Source organism: Felis catus, chromosome D2 (assembly GCF_018350175.1).
Source record: "Felis catus isolate Fca126 chromosome D2, F.catus_Fca126_mat1.0, whole genome shotgun sequence".
Taxonomy (NCBI): domain Eukaryota; kingdom Metazoa; phylum Chordata; class Mammalia; order Carnivora; family Felidae; genus Felis; species Felis catus.
Window position 1 is genome coordinate 21,928,672 of NC_058378.1, and position 20,905 is coordinate 21,949,576.

The 20,905-nt window shown below is 37.2% G+C and overlaps 1 protein-coding gene across 33 annotated transcripts in view; it reads right to left on the bottom strand.

The window, feature by feature from the left end:
* ANK3 (ankyrin 3) overlaps positions 1-20,905 on the bottom strand; it is a 682,576-nt gene that overhangs the window by 71,884 nt on the left and 589,787 nt on the right. For 21 of the 33 annotated variants that reach the window (XM_045040024.1, XM_045040003.1, XM_045040008.1 and 18 more), the window contains 4 exons: positions 10,982-11,088; positions 8,998-9,030; positions 6,076-6,300; positions 3,122-3,276 (listed from right to left, as the gene is read on the bottom strand). In XM_045040024.1, coding sequence (XP_044895959.1) covers positions 3,122-3,276; positions 6,076-6,300; positions 8,998-9,030; positions 10,982-11,088 — 520 coding nt within the window. The remainder of the gene's footprint in view (positions 1-3,121; positions 3,277-6,075; positions 6,301-8,997; positions 9,031-10,981; positions 11,089-20,905) is intronic. The other 12 variants (XM_019813142.3, XM_023240460.2, XM_023240461.2 and 9 more) reach the window with 1 other exon arrangement.

Genomic DNA, 20,905 nt, shown 5'->3' on the forward strand with positions numbered 1-20,905 from the left:
TGCTGTCTCTTTCTCTCTCTCAAAATAAATAAATAAACTTTAAAAAAAAGAATCTACTAATTTTTTTTTCAAAAATTCTACCTGTGCCTGGTAGGATGGACATATTATAATCTATACTCAAAAATGAAGGAGACTATATTAGAATATTCAGTGTTTTTGCTAGAACTACAATGTCCAATGAGGTAGTGAGTGGCCACATGTGGCTATCTGAAATTAATTAAAGAAAATTAAATATTACCTTCCTCAACTGTACAAGTCATATTTCAAGTACTCCGGAGTCACATGTGACTAGTGATTACTCTTGGACAGCCCATGTATAGAGTATTTCCATCATCGTATAAATCAGTACTGTTTTAGAATGTTCAGTATTCTTCCTAGAATAATGTTAATTTCTCAGAAATTTCCTCAAAGTAAATGCTCCCCTTTAATTTTCTTCTCCTGTAGATTAACATTAATGACATTTGGGGTAGAAGAAATAGACCAATGAGAACTTTTCCTCCAGCTAGCTACATATTTTGAGAAGTTCCTCCTTCTGCCCCTTACCAGCAAGGGGGGAAAACCTAAATCAGCATTGTGCCTGACACTGGGGGTTCAAAGGTGATTAAGACATGTACCCTGCCTTCAAGAGGTTACAGTATCAAGGTAGGTATCTAGAAAGAAAGAAAGAAAGAAAGAAAGAAAGAAAGAAAGAAAGAAAGAAAGAAAGAAAGAAAGAAAAAGAGAGAAAGAAAAGAAACAAACTCCTTGTGTAGGAGACGCTACACGTTACAAACTAATAATCTACATTGGCATTTAAGAAATACTAGATACATGAAAATATTTACATACTTTATTTTCCTTAAAATAACCACCCTCTCTGGATAACCCATTTTTCTTATTCTCTCCATTTTTGAATCCTGAATCATCTATATTCTTTTACTATTTTCAAAATGCTAATTCAATTCATTCTCTTAAGATGTATTCTTTTTAAAATTTTTAATTGTGTTTCCTTATCAATTTCCTTAGAAGAGAATGACTAGGTAATAAAAATTAGAAATCATAATTACCACTGCATGTTCCTATCAGAGATTATTTGAATTTATAGCTGATATATGATATAAATATCAGTATCATATGTAAACATTTAATATATGCTCATTTAAGATGATTATTCTCCTGAACCTTAAATCTAGAGGTGGTAGGAATTTTCCTGTTTACATTTATTTTCTTCTCCACAGGGCACACATTTCTAAAATAAGTGGGATATGGTTAAATCTTTGAAAACAAGATAGAACCAGATTTCTAACCCCAGCGCTGCTACTTAGTTTGGGTAATATTAGGTAAGTGACTTGACTTGTCTGAACTTCTGTTCCCTCATCTATAAAGGGTGATTAAAGGGGTACGTGGGTGGCTCAGTTGGGTAAGTGTCTGACTTCAGTTCAGATCATGATCTCAGGGTTCATGGGTTTGAGCCCTGTGTTGGGCTCTGTGCTGACAGCTCAGAGCCTGGAGCCTACTTCAGATTTTGTGTCTCCCTCTCTCTCTGCCCCTCTCCCGCTCACACTCTGACTCTCTCTCTCTCTCAAAAATACACATTACAAAAATAAAAAAATAATAAACAGTAAATAAATGTTCAAAGAAAAATTTTTTAAAAGTGTGATTAAAACTACCTACTTTATAGTACTATACTTTTTTTTTTAATTTTCATACAGAAAGGAATTTATCACTCTCTCACAAATGCTAGAAACTCAACAGTTACTAATTTCCTCCTACCCTGCTGTAAAAACATCTTTAAATTCTTGGTTGGCAGTGATGAACTGTGTCTTTTACAGAACCTTTGATAGGACGATTTTTTTCTATAGAATGAATAGTGACAACAGCTGATATTTATTGAGGACTTACTATGTGACAAAGGCTGTATTTCATAAGTGCTTCACAGAATTATTTTTTCCCAGTAACAGCTCTACGAAGTATGGAAGGTATCTCCATTTTGCAGAAGTCAAAGAGGCTCACAGGGACCAAAGAACTTGACCATGGTCATCCCTCAAACACCTGAGTCGTTCTAGCGCCTTTGTCGTCACTCTGAAACCAGAAGACTGTTCTGGGTGCTTTCCAAAAGCCAGTGAATTAAATGCTAGGACAGCAAATTTTATGGCAGGTGAACTATATCTCCAATAAAGCTATTCTTTAAAACAATTGCTGAATTTGTAGTGATTAGGGAGTCAGTATAAAGATTAGTCAGGCTCAGTCGGTTTAGCGTCTGACTGGCTCAGGTCATGATTTCACAGTTCATGAGTTTGAGACCCACATCAGGTTCTTCACTGACAGTGCAGAGCTTGCTTGGGATTCTCTCTCTCTCTCCCCCTCTCTCCCGCTAGCTTGCTCTAAATAAATAAATAAATAAATAAATAAATAAATAAATAAACAAACAAAAAAATTAGAGTCATTCTGTGATGCATTTGGCCTCTAATTGTTTTTCACCCCTTTAAAGGAAAACTCTGCATCAAGTACCTACTCTCAAAACAAGTACATTCCCAATGTCTACTAAGAAAACCTGCTTTGTTTTAAGGGTCAGAGAGCTGAAGAAGGTGTGTATGGGAAGTGACACACTCGGCTATGTGCCCTACTAGGTCACAGAATATGACACAGACTCCAATAATTAGTCTTGCAACTTATTATTGCCCAACAGAAGTTAAAAATTCACGAAGAATGTTGACATAATCGGGGAGAAGATGGAGACACAAGAAAGGATCCAGAAATAATAACTCCAAAAGTAAAATGTGAACATATTTTCTTAAAAATGTCCTGCATGCTTTGCATACCTTCCACTATTATTTCCCCTCCTCCTGACACATTTTTCATTTAGAAAACTTTCTCAGGTTTTGGAAAGATTAATATATCTCATTGAAGATGGAAAGAATCATCAAGTGGTATTTGTACATTAGTGTTATGAAAACAAAAGGCTGTTGGATTGACTGGAACTTCATGCCTTGGATGCAGATAAGAGCACTAAACGCTGAGGAACCGGACCCCAAGCTCAGGATGCAGACATGTGAGGTTCAGGTGCAGTTAACTCTGGTGTAGTCATGCCTTTGATTTCTACCTGCAGACATTGACAGAAACCAGGACTTGTCACCATTACCTTCATCCATGCCATTGAGTAATTCGGTTAAATCTTCATTTTTACTGTCAAACTGATGCTCCTTCCATGTTTCACCATTTTCACTTCGAAGAACAATGAGTTCTCTCTCCTTTCCTCTCATGGACCCAAAGTGAGGGATTTCCACTATGACAGGGCTGGAAAAGAAATCCACATTATTTTGGTATCAAAATGAAGTATGTTTATAGTATCATACTTAAAAAAAAAGTTTCATTAACAGTATTCATTTGAAAATCAGAGGTGCCACTAAGGTTGGGAATGATTTCAAAGCTGCAGAATCATTTGCTAATAAATAATATATCAGAAGCCTGATAACATGCCATCATTCATTCATTCACAAACAATTCATAAGGGCCTATCATATGTTAGGCATTTGATTTAATATGGGAGAAAATATTCAGCACATATAAACAGGAATTTTGAATCAAGGAATTGAAAGATTAAAACAGACCATAAGGAAGTTGGTCCATTTTTAAAAACACAATAGATATATCATATTATACAAAAAGCTAATGATTTAAAAGGACACAGTCATTTCTTTGAAAAAGAAATTCTATAGATTTCCTATTTTGAAAGATCACAGGTGTTTGTCCCTTCGCAAGCAAACAGTCGACATAACAATTCACTCCCTCCAACAGTGACTTTCCATGACTTTTAATGGCCTGTATGGTTAAGGCAGTTTTCTCTGATGTTTAATTTGTGAGATGGTCGTGGGCAGCTTAATTTCCTAACACTATAATAACCTGCACAGAAATATTTAAACTTTCTGAAAAAGCACTTGCTGGTTTGAAATTGTAATCTAATGATATATTAAATTTTGACAGTGTCCTTTTGCAGAAGAATGTATAAGAATGGCTGCAAATTGAAGACAGCCAATCAAGCACAGGAATCATTTTGTTAAATTTTAAAATAGGATAAATGGCTAAAAAGGATGAATGGAAGTAAGCAGACCACAATCACACACAGTTTATGTAGTTGGATTGTGCAGCTTTATTTTATGACATTTAGTAGACAGTATCATTATTCTCCTACAGAGGTTGTATGTAACCTCACCTCTTACCCTACACGTTTATGTGCATGTCACAACAGAAGATACGGGTTCAGATAGGTAAGAGCATAAAAAGGGCTAGTTGTTGTAATGATCCAATAACATGAATATGTATGAACATTTCATTTATCACAAAAGCATTCTCTTAAAATAGGATGATAAATATGATCATTTTACTTTTGACAAAATAATTAGAATTAATTCAAATTAAGGATTTCAACATTTTTTAATAATGCCTTTATTTTTTGGTAGATAAAAACAAAATCAACTACTCCTAAGAGTGTTAATAATTTCAAGAGTTAAGATATTTACCATAGTTTTTAACCACATCTGATTTGACTTTTGTTTTTTTTGAGAACTAGATACAATCTTTGCAGGTTAATGTATCAGATACTGTCTCTGTAAATATTTGAGGAATGTGGCTTTGTGTAGGACATTGAACAACACTGGAGAGAAGGTATGAACCAGGGCCTCTGACCAAGGTGAAAGCCAAGCATAAGTTTTCATAACAGGTTTCTTCATGCAGACTGCCAAGGCAAATCCCCCAACCAGACAGACAAGCAAACAAACAACAGATACCAACACATTTCAGCTTCAACAAAACAAAACAAGACGATTTAATAACTGTAGTAGAACATTCTATCTGCTGCCTATTTGGCTTGCTTTAAATATCTTCTAGCCCCAACATTTATCAAAATCAGTTTACTTATTGAGGACTTTTCTTTCTCAAAGACCATGAAGATTACTTAGTATGCATAAGTATGTACTTTGAAGAAAATGTAACTCTAGACACATACATATATATATATATATATATATATATATATATATATACATACACATATATATATTCACACACATATATATCATTTACAGCAAATGTTGATTCAAAGCCTGCAAATACTTTTCTCTTACACTGGGTTAAAATTAGATTGTCAGTCTGTCTTAAAAACTACCATATTCAGTTGAAACATTTCAAATTAAAGAAAGGTTTACAAAAGCACAAAGTTACGAAGCAGAATGCTTGCAGGAAATTCCACATGCCGGAGAAGCACAAGATAGGTAGCGATGCTACATTAAGTCAAGCCACTATGATTTTTGTTTCTTTCAGTGACACACATCAACTGAAAGCATTAAAAACTGAAAAAATAAAAAGAAACTTAAGACAAGAATAAGACCATGGGTGTGACAGAAAAAAATTGAAAATGGAGAAAGAATTGTAGACATTCTGAATCTTGTCTATAAAGATCCTACCCAATAAATTTTGTTCCTTGAGGCCCAAGCTGCAGGATTCGGCTAACCAAACTCTCACCCTCATTTACAGGGGGAGGATTGGTAGGAAGATGCAGTTTACTGAATAACATCCATGCAGCAGGAAGAGAAACGAGAAGGGGAAATTGTGAACAAACTGTCCGTCACGACAGAGCCTGCCTGATTTGCACCCAAGTGCCACCTCAGGAAAAGAATTTCTTTTTCCTTTTTGTAAAATATCATTATCACAATGGATTATGTCCCTACAAATTATCTCTTAAAAAGGCATGTACCCATAGTAGCCAGTTATTCATATAATTCCAACATCTGTATTTTTTCTTAAGAATGGTGCCTTGACTTCTACAGGGGCTGCTGGGGTTCCGTGCACTCACTGAGCAGAGAACATGCTTCTTGGTTAGTAAAAGCTTTGACCAGCAAACTGAGTTAAGGAAGTATCAGCCTACTCGCTTTTCACAGAATTACACAGCTTTGTGACCTTTGACGCTACACGAGAGGTGTACTCAATCAAAATGGTCCGACTATGCCGTCTTAATAGTTAACTACTTGAGTTAAAAAGGGCAAAGAAAATCAAATATATCATACAAGGGCCAAGATAAAGATTGACAAAATCACTTACCCTAAAAATTGTGCCCCTGCAGGACCCATTTCTACCAGCCTACTGGCTAATCCCTCTCCTTCCACCATGGGGGGTGGGTTGGCCAGTTTATGTCTCTTTACCAATCGGCAGGTGATTCGGGTGGGGGCCGTACACTTGCGCGGGGGGATGATGATTCTCATCCCGTGGTGACGGCTCCCTCTCATGGAGCCTCCTCTTGCATCCACCATAAAGCTAACCAGAAACCTGTAGGGAGAAGACCAGAGGCCAAATCAAGGATACATATAAACCACCTTCACAGCAGGTTTTGAAATTAAATGTTAAGGTTTAAAACGACAGACAATGTGGCTATCATTTCCTCTCTTTAGAAATAAACTGGAAGTAAATACAGTGGAGTCACACCAAACATGCATTTAACTTGTGAATTGGGCAAAAAGGGAAACATGACAACTTATTATTGGTGGGACGTGGCCTCCTAGTAGAAGCCAACCACTTTGTCAGATGCTCCAATTGAGGAACAGTGAATGGTTCAAAGCTGTAACAAAAACTGTTGTGCATTTAAAAACCCAAACCCAGGCTGCCATATGTGGCCTCTGCAGATGGCTTATGCTGTATTCAAAGGTCATTTTAACCACTATAAGTGGTTTTAGCCATATGCTCACTATGGACTCTCACTCCCTGACAAGTCAGATGAAACTCCACGGTATGTCTTAACATGTACAACTCCTAAAATAAATATGTACGTATTTAATCATACCAGTCTAATTTGCACTATCACAAAGCAGAATATAAGAACAAAAGCAGATGCCTAGTTCTGCCAAGGCAATTTTGATGGAAAGGGATTTAATCCTTTCAGCATAAATTTGACTTTAAAACTGTTGAAAATAACCTATACTTGAGTATTTACACAGCCATACAAAACTAGTAACCTAGACTTTTTAGAAGATGTCTCTAAATTATATATTATAATTCTGTCATTGGCCTTTACATTAAAGCTAATGAAGAAAAAATTATTTGTTTGCATGTAGATATGAAAATATAGAGAAACTTATAGTATCTCATCTGGGTAATAGCATATTGCAATTCTCGATTCCTTTCACATGCTCATGAAGAGTCGTCCCCAAATCTCTGGTGTCATAAAGCACTCTGGTAACATAAACCAGTGAATCTGACTCATGGAAGAGTGGAGGTCAGACAGAAGAACACTATGCCCCTGTGCATTCCAACTTCCACATATGAAAATATGCTTATTACTGCAACAGCAATAAATGTTGATAATGAGAAAATTGTTTGAATACCTATAGTATTGAGGGTGGTGGTGGAAAATCCCATCCATCAAAAATCTTCTACTAAAATGTAGTTCATCTAAATAGAGTTCTAACATCTTGCAAATAGATTTTAGGACCTTGCATGGAGGTGCTAGCTGGGGACTTGATCTTGGAAGAGTAACCTCTTCCTCAAAGCAACTGACCTGCCATCCCCATGGAAAAAGGCAATAGCATGGTGATCATTTCCCAGGCAATCAGATGTCCAGGACCAATTCTGGTCATCAGTGAGGTAGAATCAACTTCACACCTTTCTGCTTATTTTGGATTTAGCCATTTTCCTCTGGGTTATGTTTTGTGTGTGTGTGTGTGTGTGTAACATTAGATCTACTTTGAGAGGTTGGAGCCCCTGTAATGTTCAAAGTAAGAGGGGAAGAGACTAACCCCTCTAAAACAAAACACAATACACACCTTTCACGTCAAAGACAAAGACACTTATCTACTTGTGCAAGTGTCCACATGAATTGCCTCGGGTGCTAAATGACAAGGCTCACTTGAAACTGCTCTGGGGAGCCTACATTGTCTTGTCTTGGACACACACATATTTAATAACTATCTTTACTCAGTAATGAAGATAATAGGGCAAATTTATAAGGAAGCCTAAGACAAAATCTTATCTTTCCCAGCATTCAGTAGTGAAAATCAACTTGTGATTGGGAATACTAGCAACAGAATGAATTAAAAATGATTCGAGGTCAACTCTGGGTTTGAAAATGTGGTTGTATTAGCACATATAAACACAGAGTGTTTACACTTGGAGGGCAGTGTTTGCCTTGGCAACAAAGAGCTGATCTCAATAATATAGATAGTAATTTGGTTCAGACCTGCCTTGTTTGCTGCTTGACCTGCAGGGCTGAGCACAGTTCCTAAATACAGTAAGCACATAATACATGTTTACTGAATGACCCATTGAACAAAAACTATTTTGTTAGAGGTGCTTTGGAACCGCCTAGGTCAGATGCGGTTACTAACACTAAAAATATATCTATATGAAAAAGATATATATAAAACACTTGTAGGTGAGCAATATGAGGGTAGTTTAAGAAGGTCATCAGTGTCAATATAAAAATATCCAAACTACAAAGAATATCAGACACAAATGGAAAAAAAACAAAACAAAACATGTCTTAGAAGATTTTAACGACAAATTAGAAGAAGCTCTTTCTCTGGATTCTGCGTAGCACCCAGTGCCTAGTTGGTACTCATTAGCAGTAATTTATTGTTCTAAGGTTTTCAACTTTATAGAGCCAATAGACTGAGGAAAGGAGAGAATAAATATTAAGCAGGGTAAAGGTCCTGTTATTCAATAACATCATGAATTGTTTTCCAAACTCATTCTTTACATATTCTATGCAAAATAAAATTTCATGCAATACAACTCATAGAAACAAATCAAAAGGTGATGTTTAATCATATCTTTTGTATCTATTAATACTTAAACTAAAGCAGTAATTCTACAAATAATCCTAAAACTAACACATGAATGTTTCTAGTTGTAAGAACAGCAGGATGACAAAAGCTGATACACTACAGACACTGACACATCTAACTGTGGGAAAACGTCACATAAATTAAAAATACAAAAAAGGATGGTTCACATAAAGGACACAGTTATCACCTTGAATCATACTGAGGAAGTGGAGAAGAATAGCTGCAAAATAATTTAGAAAGCAAATGGGAGAAATTAATGGAAGATAATTAGAAGCAAGCAACAGAAAATGTCAATGATAAGCAAAGGAAAAATAAAAACTGTCAGAAAATGAAACCAAGGCATTTGGCATTTGTGGGACAACCTGGAAAAACATTCGCCTTCAGTGGCTATAGAAGCTACTCCCTAAGACCTGACAGCACTAGTGAACCATTTCCAAGTGTATACCAAGTCTATATTTTCCTTTTCAAATAAGCCCACGCCAGCTGCCATTACTTTTGCTTTCCTGGACATGTCTATTGCCTTCAATAAATTCAAGAGGAAGGAGAGAGAATTTGCATAGTCAAATATTTCATCATCTCCAATGTACAGGAAAGTTCACCTCTGATTTTATTATTCTATGTTCCCTCAATTTCTCATTTGAAGTTCCAACTATCATTTGAAGCAAAGCACAAAAGCAAAGCACGAAAGTTTCCTAAATGACACACTTCTTTTCTTATGTAGAGAAAACGCTGGCTCTAGGTCTTTGTAACATGGTGGGCATTCACCAAGCTTGATACAAAGAACCTCTTCAACATGTGGCTCACTGAATGTATCCTAAGTATGTCAGTTTCCTTCCCAACTGACTGTTTTTTGGTTCTCTAAGTTGAGACCCATAAACATCTAACATCAATGATGTAACTATTTTAAGCAATTAAAAATTATTACTCCATAATTAAAGTATTTTGTAATTGAGTTAAAGAGATGTAATGTTAATTAGTCAAAGAATATGTATGTGTAGGTTATAGTTTATAAAGTACTTTCACGTCAATTACTTCCATTTGAATGATATTGCAATTATTTGTGCTATAAGCCACAATTCTGTAGGATACTTTAACTTGCAGCATTACTCTAAGTCTGACTTTTCATCTGCAAAATGGGGATAGTGGTAAAACTTATCTCACAGTGTCATTTTAAGGTTCAAAAAAATATTAAGATAATACATGTAAAACATTTAACACAATGCCAGGCACATAAAAAGGTAAAGCTATTACAATTTATTTTAATTAAAAGCAGCAAAAAATAATTCATATCACACATATAGCATTTCAGAAATGTTAATTACTGTTAACTAATTTAATTCCAAATTACTCTGTCCTTGTGCTGGATCACAACTAATTTATGGCCTAAATGCCAAATTTAGAGGTGAAAATACCTTGAAATTTTCGTCATCTCAATGATTTCTATTCCATTTGTGTGGCATCAACTATCCCAAGTTTTAATTACTGACAGGTGAAGAATCCCATATGTAAATATGCACTGATTATCAATTCAGGAGTTAGAGCAGGCTACCTTGTAAACCGCCCACCTCTAATTCTGCTACCAGTGGGGCAGCGGTAAGGAGCCTGTTCAATGTGGTTTTTACCACAGCATTTCTGGGGTACACACATTGGTACATTCACTTCTTTTCTTTTAAAAATTAATTTCTTTTCTTCTAATTGTAATTTAATAAGACTTAATCATAATTTTATTTCAGGAGTGCAGGAGGTACCAAACTGGTCTGAAGATTTCAGGTGTTTCATCATGTGAAGCAAAGCACAAGAGCAGTCAGCAAGGGATGAACAGAAATACCTCCACATATAACTTTCCATTAGAAAGGAAAATCAGACACTCAGAAATAAAACTTTATCTGAATAAAGTAAAATTAAGGGAAATGACTAGATTTACCAATACTTTAATTATTTTCCTTTCCAACAGTGTTTTCTTCTCAACAAAAAACAGGTATAGCAATTTGCTCAGAAAAGAACATTTACAAATGATTTACAAATATATATGACATATACTCACTAATGAAGTCTTTTAGAAGAACAATATTTCATACATATAAAGCTTGTCAATATGAATTTATAAATACAAATAACAAATGTAATGTTCATTTAATGGGATAAAGGAAAGTGACTTTTAGATTACTTACCCAGAATGAACAGGACTTGAGACAAGATTGACATTGTCCAAGGTATCTGCAGCCCAGCTATAATGTCTAAGAGAATCTGAATCAAATTCTCTTGTAAATGTTAAATGCTGCAAAATAAAATGATATAAGGCATCAATAACTCACATAAGACACTGGTTTCTCTGTACCTACAAAATATACCTGTATGTCTCTGTAAGTTCTGATAGTCAAAATAAATTTGTACTTACTCCTCTATAGGTCTACATTGAAGTTTCAAGAATAGAAAACAAAGTTTATTGATAAGTTGTTTTATTTTAACCTTTTTAAAAAAATGTTTAATCTTCATTTTTGGGAGAGAGAGAGAGCGCGAGAGCGAGCTCGAGTGGGGGAGGGGTAGAGAGGGAGACACAGAATCTGAAACAGGCTCCAGGCTCTGAGTGTTAGCACAGAGCCCGATGTGGGGCTCCAACCCACAAACTGCGAGATCATTACCTGAGAAGAGGTCAGACGCTTAACTGACTGAGCCACCCAGGTGCCTCTGAGTCTTTTTTTCTATACATACCACTGCATGAGTTTAAAAGAAACACATTTTTTTCATGTTTATTTATTTATTTTGAGAGAAAGAGACAGTGGGTGCCTGCAGGGGGAAGGAGCAGAGACAGAGGGAGAGAAAGAATTCCAAGCAAGCTTCAGGCTGTCAGCGCAGAGCCCAATGCAGGGCTCAATCTCATGAACCAAGAGATCATGACCTGAGCTGAAATCAAGAGTTGGATGCTTAACTGACTGAGCCACCCAGGTGCCCTGTTTTATTTCAGTCTTCTAGGACAGCATCTTCAGTAACTGACATGGCAAAAGAAATATCACAGACGTAACGCTAACCATGATTTCAGCTACTTGAACACATCTCCAAGTTCATCTTACAATTATAAAATTATTTCGCATGTCTCAAAAAAAAAAAAAACCCACCTTGCTGACTTTTGTTTCCAAGTGGGGCAGAGTAGCTAGTGGAAGCCTACTGCTGCTGCAAGCACACCTGGTAAGTATGCGGATGGGCTCTGAACGCCATGGACAAAAGGCACAGAGAACAAGGGGAGCTGCCCTCCGGAGAGGGGAAGGGCTCGAAGACCCCTGTGGGCTTTTTGTTGCCATGTTTAACTTGGATGCATTCGTCAATTATCAGTGCAGATAGAATTTGGGCTTTGTACCTGCAGGGGCCACTACTGGGGCCTAGAAAAACCAAGGGAGTTTTGGTGGAGATCTGGGTGGCCTTAAGCGTGTCACAGATTTCTGTGCAGAACATTTGCTGAATTCTGGGACTGTGCAGAACAGGAAGCTAGAAACCTAACCAGAAAATCACTAAAAGGCACAGTGTTGCTTCTTGGCAGTTTCATGAAAAAAAGATTTAGAAGTTTGGGACTTCTCAGGGGAGAGGATCACACAAAATTTTCACTTAAGGACACTGAAGGGCCAGGGACAAAGCAGAGGTAGTCCAAGTTTACCAGGGAGGCGAACAATTTTGCCTCATTTCAGCAAAAACTCGACTGGATTGAAATGATCAGCTACCACCCTATTTGTCTAGCAGAGGGAGGGTGCACACTTTATGGAGAATTACATCATCATCGGGTGTGTCCTGTCTACAACTTTTTATATATCATGTCCAGCATGGCCAGAGCACATGAACAAAAACAAAATAAAACAGATACCATAAACAGACTCCCAGGTCATCCTACATTTTGAAGTAAGCAAATAAGAACTTTACAACAGCTTTAATTAGCATGTTGAAAAAAATGAAGGAAAAAACAAAGGAAAGAAATGAAAAGGTGGATAAGTTAACAAGACACTAGAATTACATAAGAAAGAATCAAATGGGCATTTGATCACGTCTAAATACAATGCCAGTTCTTGACTAGGCACAATAGAAAACAGGGTCAGATAATTGGAAGTGTAGATGGAAAAATGTACAAAAGAAAGGATTTAAAAACAGAATGGAAAACACAGAAAATAGTATGAGACATGTGGAACCCAGTGAAAGGTTTTAACATGTGCAATTGGACTCTCAGAAGAGAAAAAGGCAGAAGCTGTATTTGAGGAGAGAACAGCCTTCCTTTACTGGTCTCCAAGACAGATAGGGACAGAGCCTCAGGCAGAAAATGGGAATCTTTTCTGGGATTTCCCAGTGACTTAGGAATCAGTGGGAATTGGGATTTCCTAGTGCAACGTCTCTGGCTTATTACTTCAGTAGATCATGGATGAAAAGCCTTTCTGCTCCCGTGCAGAGAGCTTCCCATGAGCTTAGTAGTGAGCAAACAGCCAAGAGTCACTAGACAGTTGTGAAGTGTATAATATGAGGAATAAGATAAACAAATAAACAAACAGAACAAAAGCAAATCAGAAGAAACTGAGGCATTTCAGTGAGAAGAAAACTTAAAATTTTTCATTAATATCCAGAGAGAGGAGATCTTTTTATACTTACAAAGCAATAAAACACTAAAAACAAACAAACAAAAAACTCAGAGAAAAAATAACTCATAGAAAGTAACAAATAAGATAGCATTAAAGTTGAAAAAAATATCTAGAAGTTAGGGGGAGATTTTCAAATGTAGAAAATAGGAGAGCATACAAGAAAGCAGAGGATTATTTCAGGAATTCCAAACCCATTTCTTTTCTCCAAAAAAAAAAAAAAAAAAAAGAGAGAGAGAGAGAAAAGTTTTAGAAAGAAAAAAACAGTGAAATAGAGAAGAAATCAAAGAAATAATTCAAGAAACTTCCCCAAAGCAGAAGACCTGAGTTCCCAAAGTAAAACAATCCACTTGAATGACCAGCATTATGAATATAAACCGACTATAGCACATCATCATGAAATTTTAGAATCTGGAGACAAAGAAAGAGCCTACAAATTTAGAGAGGAAAAGTGATCACACATGGCAGACTTCCACCAGTCTTTTAATAGGAAAAACTGAAGTTAAAGGCAATGGAGCAGTTCCTTCAGCGTCCTGAAAGGAAATGATATTCAACCCAGAATTCTAAAACCAGGCAAAAAAAGGTACGGAAATAGAATTAAGATATCTTCAGAAATATACCCCCCCCCCCAAATATATTTCTCATTAACTCTGTAAGAAAACTATTGGAAGATGTATTCCATCAAAGTGAAGGATTCAACCAAGAAGGGGAAAGATATAGGGTCTAATATAAGAACATAGAGAATTTTCATGGTGACAGTGAAGGAAGACCCAGGAGGACATCTATGCAGTGGAACTACAAGGAACTTGACAAGTAAGAAAGCTCACAGAGAGATGAAATTTATAGAACACCTAATGAATGTGATCATATTGAGAGGAGATTGGCATAACTGGGAGGAACTTGTGGACTGGACCAGTGATATGTAGAGAGAACACCAAGCAAATGCAAAAAACTCCAGGGAAAGCAAAATATTGTGCCAAAAAGAAAATTCAATCAATACATTTCACATCTGTGGAAAGCATTTACATAGGCATAATGGAAGCACTAAATGCTGGTATAACCAAAGTAAAATACAACTGTTTGGGGGAAAGTAGGGGGATGGAAAGTGTGCATGGTGGGAGAGAAGAGGTATTTAAAAAGTAACAACTTCATCTTCCATTTTGGGAAGTGAATAAATAATTCCTGAAATGGGTGAAAGCCAACAAGAAGCCACATATACATTTTAGACACACGAAAGCACATGATAAGAGCTATCAAAAGGTACGCTAAGCAGTTGTGTCTGGAGAGGAGAAATTGGAGGCTGAAGGTATATATGTGAACTCTTTTCTTTTTTCCTAATGAGTACGTCTTATAAAATGACATGGCTTTTTATTTGTTTGTATAACTTCAATAATAAAACATAAATTTAAAAACTTACAGTGAATTACAAAGATTTTTTTTTAAAACGCTGAAGTCAAATTGGGATAGAATTAGAGTCAACAATAGCAAGGTCCTAACACTTCAGAAGCAACACATCACTTCAGAAAGTTCCTAAATTCTACATGGATTAACCAAAGATTATGTGTTAGTGTTAGTCCAGCCTTATTCACCAATTTTACTGACTTCTGGAGACTCCAACCAACTAATCTTCAGAATAGGGCAAATATTAGTATAAAGTTGGTGGTGATACTCACTTTAATGTTTTAGCACAGTATCAATCCTACATTTGGGGCCTTGAGGTCACTTTTCACAAAGGATCCATTTTTTTTTAAGTTCTAACAAATAAGTAATATCACTCCTCCTTGGTAATTACAGTGAATTATTTACCTTTGGAACTCTTAGAAACATTCACTGGCAACATTAATTATTGAAACAATGAATTATACCATGCAAGGAGGTATCACTGCCATCATGTACTATTTATGGAGGCAGGAGTGTGCCAGCACACTGGGGTCCCAGGTCCCTGTCAGTCCTTCCTGACTCCTTTACCTTTGCCACACAATGAAACTTTGTCAGCATACAAATGAACAAACGTAATATGAGCAAATGTACTTGTTCAAAATGATGAGCTGTATGTTCCCAATATTTGTCCCACCTTTTTTTTTCCCCAAAGAGGTTTGCTTACATTTATGAGCAGACCTATCAATTTTAATAACCTAAACACAAACAACATGTTCTTCCCACACCATATCCCTTTAAACACAAAATAAGGCAATTTAACTGAACCTATATTTTTTGGCCTTTCCTTATCTTTATTTATTGAAAGCCCTTTTGGAGATGCCCCAACGTGACTTGATGGCTTTATGGTCCTTGGTGAATTTCTTAACTTTTCCCAGTCTCAGTTTCCTTTGAAATTTTCAAATTGAGAGTTGCTTGCTGTGGAGATTCAATAAAAATGTACATCAAGGGGCACCTGGGTGGCTCAGTCAGTTGAGTGTCTTGACTCTTGATCTCATCTCAGGTCATTATCCCAGAGTCATGGGATTGAGCCCCATGTCAGGCTCTTTGCACTGAGCATGGAGCCTGCTTAGGATTCCTTCCCCCCCGGCCCCATCTCTCTCTCCCTTTCCCTCTCTGCCCCTCCCCCACTCACACATGCTCACATACATGTATGAGATGCTCTTTCTCTCATAAAAAAAACAAAATAAAAAATTTAAAAAATCTGGCACCAAGGCCAGTGTTGGCATGGAGTCATATTAATGTTTCTTTATAAGTATAGTAATTTCTACTTTTCTTTTTTTTGTATTCCATTATTTTAATTTTATTCCTTGTTTTTGTACAATAAAATCCATAATTTGCATAAGGCACGTGTTTTAGTAACAGCACTGTTATTTTTTAACTTTTTAATTTTCTTATTAATTTTTTTGTATTTTATTTTAATATAATTTATTGTCAAATTGGTTTCCATACAACACCCTGTGCTCATTCCAACAAGTGCCCTCCTCAATGCCCATCACTCACTTTCCCCTCTCTCCTACCCTCCATCAACCCTCAGTTTGTTCTACTGCATTTCTGCTTTTCAAAGGACTTTCATTTATACTAGCTCATTTGTTAAAATACAGTAATTGGGGAAACAGCAAAAACAACAACGTTCCAGTGCCAGCGCCAGTCCTTTACAGTTACATACACAGCATGCTTATATCAAATCAATGGAGCCCGTTCAGTTAGAAGAATGCATCTTGTAAATGTGTAGGACTTACTTGTTGACTCAAAAATGCTTAATGTTAACAAGAGCAATACCAACACTTACTGTGTGTCAACTCAATGTCAAGGACTGTCCTAGACCTTTACATTCATGTATCCTTTGAATTTCAGAACCTCGTAGCCCTAGGAGTAATATTATACCCATTTCACAGGGTACAGAACTGAGGAAACTGAAGTTCAGAGAGAAACTTCAAAAATGTGACAACATAAAATCAACACCCAGCACTGGTAGCTTTAGTTAGTAGAACACTGTGTTAAGGAAAAATTCACACTGACTTAATAAGACGTTTTACTCCCACATCAAAAATGATATGAATAAGCACATCAGTTTTCATCTTGGAAATGATGTCAAGGGCCCTATTAAAATCAAAATGCACGTTATTCAATAGAGTCCAAAGCCTGACTAATGATGATATCACAGCCTCCATGAGCTTAATACTTTCCAAAAATAGCTTCTCACTAGCCCTATTCATCAGAGGAAAGAAAAGAGCAAGTATGTACTGGCCTTAAAAGAGGACATGCCCAAATGCCCAGGTCTGAAAATTAATGTCCAGGCTTGGAAGCAAAGAGGCAGGGAGCAAGAAAATATATGCAAGGAAAAGAAAGAATAACCAATTAGGTTCAATATTAGATAATTCTCCAGGTTGCCAACTGTCAAACCCCAGTGTGGGATGACACCAGTGAAGATCCTTCTGTCAGCTCTGCTGCCCCTGGGAGGCAGCAGAAGGTAGTCCTATAGGTTAACTGGTGGCCTTGACATGCTATTGTTCACATAGCCAGGTAGTCCTCACAATATCAGGTCACATGCAAAACGCAGTGCAGCTAATCTGAAAAACTGTAAACACAGTGTAATTAAGAAACACCCGGATGACAGCACCAGACTAGGAGCCCATGGAAGGAAAGGCTTACAAGAACAATTTTACCCCATGACCACAAACTAGACAGGACCAGGACAGAGGAACCCATATGGGTGTCAGTTCCCTTAGACCAAGAGTACATGACTTGGGTTTGACTTTGGCTACTTCATGTCACGGCCCAGCGAATGACAAGTTGATCACCTCACTGAACCTCCATTTCTGCATTGGGCAACTGGTAGATAAGATTAACTGTCCTGATTTACTGTGAGAATGGAATGGCTGAAATATTGTGAAAGTGATTTAAAAATTTTAAATTGCTATGCAAACAAAAACACAGATAATAATAATCCTAAACTTCCCAGAATTTTTATAAGTGAAGTTAATTAATTTCTTAAATTGATAAGACATTATAGCCTTCTATGAGCTTTTGAGATAGCATATGCCTTACCAGATGAAGCAGCCTGCTGGATTAACAAATAGTGGTGTTTGGGCTGTGACAAATACCTGCGTAAATGTTGACTCTCCCCATGGTGAACATGCTTTGACAGGTGTGCCATATTTGGTGTATGAAAGTGGCAGCCCAGTGGTCAGCAACAGAATGGGTCCAAACAGCCATCGGACCTAAATTCTATTCTCAGGTCTATCACCTCGTGTCACTTGAAGTGAAACTGAGCAAGTGAAATACTGCTGTCAGCTCCAGCTTCTTTGTCTGTATGTGGTAATGATAGTATCTAGTCCATAGGAAGCTGAAAGCATGACATGAAATGATCCATCGTGGATCCATGTTGTGGCAGGTACCACAATAAGTATTATAAGTATTGTAATCTACAGCAAACTGAATGAAATGGCAAACTGCTATGGGTCTGTATAGACATCCAGTGCAACTAGTTGGAAATATTCTTTTAACAAATGGATTCCATCTTTAGAGACAAAAAGTCTAATCTATAGTAACTGAGAATAGAATGGTGGCTACCAGAGGCTCAGGGATGGAGGAAGAGGGGGGATATTGATTAAAGCATACAAATTTGCAGTTATAAGTTTAGTAAGTTCTGGAAGCCTAATATATAGCATGGCGACTAGTTAATAATAATATATTATATTCTTGAAATTTGCTAAGAGAGTAGATCTCAACTACACACAAAAAGATGGTAACTATCAAAGTAATGGATATGTTAATTAGCTTGATTATGGAAATTATTTTACAAATATATCAAAACATCATGTTGTACACCTTTAAAAAATGGATTCTATAAAGGAAAACCTGATTTAATCAGAGAATAAAATGAAAAGTAAAGGTTGACTAAAGCAGGTCTTTTTTCCCCCACAATATTTCTTTTCTTAAAGTCAACTATTGCTACACCTAAGATTTTATTTATTTATTTATTTATTTATTTATTTATTTATTTTTAGTGTTTATTTATTTTTGAGACAGAGAGAGACAGAGCATGAACGGGGGAGGGTCAGAGAGAGGGAGACACAGAATCTGAAACAGGCTCCATGCTCTGAGCTGTCAGCACAGAGCCCGACACGGGGCTTGAACTCACCGACCGCGAGATCATGACCTGAGCCAAAGTCGGCTGCTTAACCGACTGAGCCACCCAGGCGCCCCCTAAGATTTATTTTATACTAAAATACAAACCATAGAATCTGAGCTCTTTGGAACTTCCAAATCTGATTGGTTTCAAAATAATTTAGCTGTCAATTTCCACAAAAGAAGGTGAATCAAGGTCAGCATGGAAGGTGTTAACACATCAACATCTAGTTCAAGATGTCTAAACTAACTGTACCACCTTAAGTAAGTCACAACACCAACCTGTCTGCCTTAAAACAAAATGTGTAATCTTGCTGACCAATCTGTGAGAGGTGTTGAATGGATCACCTGAGAAATGCTGGCAAAGCACTCTGAAGACAAAAAGCAGCATATTAAATGTCACTAGTCAAAGGTGTTTATCTTCCAGGAGACTATCTCTAGCAAATCTTTAATCCCAGGCTGGCTACCTTCTGCCACCATGCACATTTCTGAAAGCCCCTTAGAATTACCTTCACAACCAGAAACAGGAAGACAGTCTGCTGATGTGGGGGCAGGAGAGGTGCAGGAGGAGAACGGAGTGAGAGGTAGAGAAGGAAAAACTGGGTATTAGCATAACCAGTTTTCGGGATTAGGTGTTCTTCTTTTCTATTACTGGGATAATTGCCTAGGTCTTGAAGTGACAGACGTGCAATTTCTTCTGAAGAACCTTCCAATTCACTTACGACTTGCCAATATATCAAGAAGTACATAACATTTATATGACTCGATATACATGAGATTGTCCTTAGCCTAAAAAAAGACCAAGTCTAACCCAGAGGATCTGGAGTGAGTACTGGGCTGAGATAAATGAGAGAGTTACAGGGAGAGTGGTGGAAAGGATGACAGCTACTTCCAGGTATGGGGAGGCTAGAACAGGGCCTCTAACTGTGACTACAGAAGGACCTCACAGCTCCCGTTCAAACAGTCAATGCAACCATTCGCACACTACTGTAGTTAAACCTTCACTATTAGAAGCCCTGCCACTCATCCCCTTAGGCATAAACCATGTGGGCAAATCTGGTATGAGAGAAGGCTGCAAAATGAAAGCAACCTCCTAAACGGGGCCAGGGCCACACAGCTGCTCTGTATCTCTCTCTTCACAGACGTGCTGCCTCTAGATCAACAGAATTGAAAGCAAATGGAAGGCCCTCATTCCTCAGTGATCAATTAGCAAAGAATGTTTTTCTAAAAGTTTTTGCTTTAGAACACCCAAGTTTATAGCTATGCTCTTAAAAAAATCAACTGTTCTAGACAGAAAGCATAGAACAATAGAATCTCAAGTTTGAATGGCACTTTAAGATGCTGGAAGACTTTCTATGTTGCCCTTGACATGTGGTTGTTTATGTCAGGTTTGATCGCCACAATACAAGCATATTAGTGAGGACCAAACCCCCAATTAAACTGGCTTAAGATGCTCCCAGCCCCCGAGGGATGGGAGGAAATTGCGAGTAATTCACTGGTTTATGTAGCAGGAAAGTCTGGGAAGGACTAACTTCAGGCAATGGCTGAATCCAGCCATGGCTCAAAACATGGTAGGAACTGCTTGTCTTCATGCTCCACCTTAGCAGCTTTGGGTTGACATCATCTTTATAGCTTAGCAACCCCAAAAAACTAAAGAAAGTCTCAACTTGGAGTCTCATTAGACTTGCCTAGATTTTATACTTTAACCTAAAGTAATCACTGTAATCCAGGAAAAAGAATGCTCTGAATGGCCAGATTGGGGCCCATCCTTAGAGAGGAAGTGATTTCTGACCCTTGTAAAGATCCATTGAGAAATGGATGGGGGAAGAGGTTTGACCATCAGATCCTGTCTCCCACCTATGAAAATGGAACGGGTGTATATAGGCAAAAACAATTCATATCCCTAAGTGATTC